We start from the raw sequence: 5123 nt of genomic DNA, 5'->3' as shown, positions 1-5123 counted from the left end.
GGGGGGGGGGTACAGGAGAAATAGAAGACCCCACAGTCAATAACGATACACACGGGTGGCTGAGGTCACTGTTTTATGACTTGTCATCGCCAGTGATTTATGGGCGCCGAACATGACCTAGATGACAATAAACCAATCAGCGAGCCCGTCGTGGCCGGTGGTTATATGGTCCTCGGTGGGCTGGTGGAGATGGACGTGTGTTTAGATATGTCAGTGCCATTTATCCAATGGCCTCTGGTTTAGGATTTTGTTGTGACGTTTATTTCTCTTGTTTGGGTTTTATTTTTTGTAATAAAGCTTCACAAAGATAAAAAAAAAACATAAGCACATGTTTCAACACGCGTATCCAAATCGTTGATACTAGGGAAACTTAGCGTATATACTTCGGTAGGCCATATCCAAGAACAGCCACTGTAAACTCCCTCTCTCCCATGCTGCTCATCCATTATGTCATAGCAGAATTCTCCCCGACCAGCCTTACTTATTTCTATATATTACGTTGACCCCAGGTGTATGGGACAAAATTTGTTGGGCTTTTAAACTCAATTTTTACCTTTAATGAAGGTCATGGAAACTTAATCCAATGAATAAGCTGCATGGACGGGTTCGGCTGTGAAATGTGTCCCTTTTTTGCGCCTTCCAGGGTATTCCGTATAGAATTGTCTTCTGAGTTGCCAAGAGTGATAAAGAGCCTGAAAGGTTCGAAAGGGTGAAAGGGATTTGTAGGTGCATTTCAAGGGCATGGTGTTGTGGGCCGAGCGCTCCGCGTCTGCAAATGTGACAGAAAAGGAAAAGTTTGTCTTGCTCTTGTCTAGACAGAACCATCTGAGATTTCCTCGCGGCCTTGAGAATCTGTTACTGACGACGTTTTGTGGTTGCTGTATAATTGGTTGAAAAGTGGAAAATTGTTCATGTTCCGGGGAGGGGAGGGATTTATGCAAAGTGGTGTCAGATAGAAAGGATGGGTCTTATAAGTGCAAAGTTTGCTGTTTTAAGGATAGCGGGAGAGACAGAGAAAGTAAGAGAGAAAGGAATAGACTGAGAGGTCCTTTGCAGGCAGACAGAGTTGCACCCCTCCCCTCTCCACAAAGAGATAGATGGGATTGATAGAGAGAGAGAGAGAGAGAGAGAGAGAGAGAGAGAGAGAGAGAGAGAGAGATGAAGAGACAGAAATAGACAGACAGACGAACAGACAGACAGACTGACACACAGACAAACAGACAGACAGACTGACACACAGACAAACAGACAGACAGACAGACAGGCATGCAGAGAGAGAGAGACATACATATAAAGATTGGGGTGAGGGGATATATTTTGCACCTAAAAGAATAGCGTCGAATCAATAACCCTCCCCGGCGTTCCCTCATCCAGCTTCAAACTGTCTTTAATAGGCTACGGGAACATCGCGACGTGTGGTATAGATACTCTCTGTTGAATTGTAATATGTTTTGTTGTCTACAAGAGCACATACAATGTACATGCTTTAGGTATCTGTGTTTCCTCCAACGCACTCACTCCCCTTTTTACACGTTCGTACGTCGCATTCTTATGTAGCAAGATGGAACTTCTGTTATGCAGAAGACAGCAACTCAAGGGCCATGGTTTTATACATTGGTGTACTTTCGTCAAGGGTGATAAGTGTCGAATGAACTTTACATCTCCGAATTCTCTTTAGACCTGCAATTGTTCCCCGAAATTCTCCTGTAACCAGTCTTGGCGTGGTCGGGCCCAGCGGTGGCAAAGCCCTTGTGAGGGCGACATTGGCTCCCCCTTTTCTCACCTTGGCTCACCCCGAAGGCCGCATCTTTTGTGCTGAGGACATAACTGTCGCTCGCAGGAATTGCCGTGTGTCGAACAACTTGGCACATCTGAGAGTGGGGGAATCAGAGCGAGTATTTGCCAACAGCTCTTGTGCCGCCCCCTGTCTTCGCGCCATTTTTTGTTCAATTTTGCCTTGGAGCTTGAAAGTGTGAGAGAATAAAAGACAAAAAAGAATGGCAAATTGGCTTTCAGAACGAAAGCTGCGAATATTCAGACTAATTTGAAGACAATGCGAATGAGTTCTGCATAGGCAGATATGGGACGAGCAACGCGTTTCTGTACGTGGCCACGCCAAAAATGGCATTTGATGGTCAGCGAAATCGTATTGGCACTAAATAGCCTTTCTACATAATCTATTGCACCTGTCGAGCAAAGAGAAAATGGGAATTTTAACAAATATAAAGGTTGGACTGTTGAACAATGTTGACACACGGTGATTGCATCTATGGGTTTGGGCATTTAGTCACAGAATTGATAATGAAGAAAAATGATAGACTATCATGTGTGATTTTCAGAATAAAAAACAGATAATCCCAGGACTATAATTGAGCTTAGTGTGGGGGTTGTCTTGTTGTCATCGAAACTATTATATCTGTACCTCACGATATGTTACGAAGGTGCAAGGGTTTCTTCGAAATGTACTCTCTTTTTCCCTCTTTCTCTTTCCCCCCCTCTCTCCCCCCTCTCTCCCCCTCTCCCTCCCCCTTTTTCACTCTCATTGGGGAACATATTTATTTTCTTTTCCCCACTGTCTATTTCATCCAGTTCTTCGTTTCATCTTATAATATATTTTTCAAAAATAAAGTCAACCAACCAGCCACCAACCGCTTGAAAGTATGGCACCTTTTTCACTCACTCAAACCTCACTCATCGTTTATCGGTCGACCCTCACTCACAGACACAGAAACGGAACACCTGCCTATCAGGGGCCTCCCACCGTTTTTAATTTAGCGGTAAATGTATAGAGTCCAACCCCACTACGGGTGCATCTACACACCGTGTTGAGTGCACTAGAAATTATTGTGTAAGTTTTTCGTTTGGTAGTTTTTCTAAAACAGATGTTAAAGAATTGATGGAAGGAGCTGTGAAGGGAAGGTTACCGTATGTGCACAAACCATACTACAAAATACATTGATAAAATGTTAACCCCGAAAAATGAAAGACGAAAGAGAAGTAGTTCTCTAGAGAACTACACAGTAGCCAGAGTCATGTTTTCTGCAGACTACGGTCGGCTATCAAGGATACTGCAGATAACGAGGATTGGGTTAAATGAAGGAAATGTGTTTTCCTTTTGAGACTGCTTCTTCTGTTATCTCAAACGCCCGGTGAAGTAACTTCGTTATTTATCTTTGGACGTGGTATGTCAGCATCCGACTCAAAATTTCGATTAGAGGTTTCGAGCTTTTAACGGTTATAACGTATTTTGTGAACTATGCATTGTTTGACTTTGATTTTCCGTGCGCCTCCAACAGCGCATTTCCCTTCCCAAGAAAAGTAGTGATGCTCATTCGGAGACGGAGACTCGTCACTGAAAACAATAGACCCTTCAGTGTTGAAAATGGTTTTAAACCGAAAGGTTAAGTTCTCTCTCTAAACCCTTACTTGAAGTTATCATAGTGCAGTGGGTACATCTCCCTAAGGAACAACAGCGTGAACCCACATCTCTGAATCGCCCGTAAATAATCTGGTGCTGATGTCTGTGATCGCCTGATCGCCTCTGGCAATGCCAGCGCTTTCACCAGATGCTCTGTCTTGCATATCATGCTGCAAAAACATTTTTATTCGTGTGTGAATCTCGTAACCAAACCATTTTCTGCGCTCCGGTATCAAACAAGGCAATCGCGCCACGCCACATTAGCGGCCTGTGTTGGGATATTGTGGCGATAAGGCGTTTCGATAAACTTGAATCATTGCAATCAGTTTTTGTCGCCATCTGTTTTATTTTTATCAATGTCGAAAGCGAAGTAAAGGGAAGAATGTAATTGGGAGCGATTCTCCCCTTGGGAGCTTATTTCAGGGAATTTGGTTTAAGGACAGTGTGGGGTGATCTGATTCTGAGTCCCCCAGTTTACTTTGTTCTCTTTCATGATTTCTTTGTATGTATGGAAAGGAAAACGAATAAGTAAAATTAAAAACAATACATTTAAAGGAAGACTTCGAATAAGGGCGGGATGGATGCTACATAGTTACGTTGGTGTTTTTCTGCGTTTTAAGGTGACCAATATCTAGATTTTTAGAGTGCGTGTCTGTCAGTCCTAGATGTTGACGTAGCACCTCAAATATTTACACACCTTCAAATTCAGGTCTTGGTCTATGTATACTTTTCATTCACGTTTAGCCTCTAGTAAGTCATTATAACGGGCACGGAATGAAAATCAATCTTTTGACCTACCTAGTTCGATAACGGTTTGTTTGCTTTTTCGATCCCCTTACTTCTTCCAACCTGGTTTCCCGTCAGCTTGAAGTTATGACGTTTGGGTGTTTACTTGCTGTACACACACAGCGCTCAGTCTGGCCCCGCCAGGATACGCGGAGTTAGGACAAAGACAGACGGTTTAGTTAAAGGCATAATTGGGGGCTGCAACCACCACAATTGGTTTGTGCACGAACAGTGAAATTTATTGGTTAAAGAAAGCAGCACAATTACGTTGTGAATGCGACACTGCGTAAACTTCTAAGAACCGCGCGCGGTTCGAAATCCCCCCCCCCCCCCCTTTCCCCCAAATAAAAAGTCTTTGTAAAATCATTAATGCTTCTTATTTTAAAGTCATTCAGCACAATTGAAAGGCTAATTCGAAATTAGATTTAAGACGAGTTTGTACGATTTAGACTTTGTTTTGTTTTTTTGTTTTATGTGTCTGTTTTTTGGTGTATGTTTTTTGTCGATTTTTTGTTTTGTTTTGTTTTTGTGAATTACATGGTAAGCTCAGATGTGACGATGTACTCGTCATTAGACTATTTGACCCCTTGTCCAAAGAGGTTGATTCGAATTGGACTATTTATAACCTCTTTGCCCTTGTCCCAACTCTGTGGAACAATCTGGTGCGGTGCGGTGCGGTCTCGTACGTGTTTGGCCGCCGTGTGGCGCGTGAGTGTCAAACTTCACGGAGGAAGTCTTCTGTGAAAAGAACGCTGGTCCTTTCAAAACATATTGGAGAGGTGCAAACTTTACTCATATAGGTAATTGTTGGCATGGGAGAGAAACATTGCGACCTCACGTCCTCTCTTCGCGGTTTTCTCGACCAGGAAATCTTACCCTTCCACTGATCCCCCTATTTTTCTAATAAGATATCCTCCCA

The 5123-nt window shown here is 43.1% G+C and overlaps 1 protein-coding gene across 1 annotated transcript in view; it reads left to right on the top strand.

Moving 5' to 3' along the window:
• The window catches only part of LOC101848804 (netrin receptor UNC5B-b), a 205910-nt gene that overhangs the window by 143597 nt on the left and 57190 nt on the right, over positions 1 to 5123 (top strand). Inside the window, exon 5 of the mRNA XM_035968228.1 lies at positions 1715 to 1848. Within this exon, the coding sequence (XP_035824121.1) occupies positions 1715 to 1848 (134 nt within the window). The remainder of the gene's footprint in view (positions 1 to 1714; positions 1849 to 5123) is intronic.

The sequence above is a fragment of the Aplysia californica genome, unplaced genomic scaffold, assembly GCF_000002075.1.
Source record: "Aplysia californica isolate F4 #8 unplaced genomic scaffold, AplCal3.0 scaffold00047, whole genome shotgun sequence".
Taxonomy (NCBI): Eukaryota; Metazoa; Mollusca; class Gastropoda; order Aplysiida; family Aplysiidae; genus Aplysia; species Aplysia californica.
This window is presented reverse-complemented; position numbering and strand designations above follow the sequence as displayed.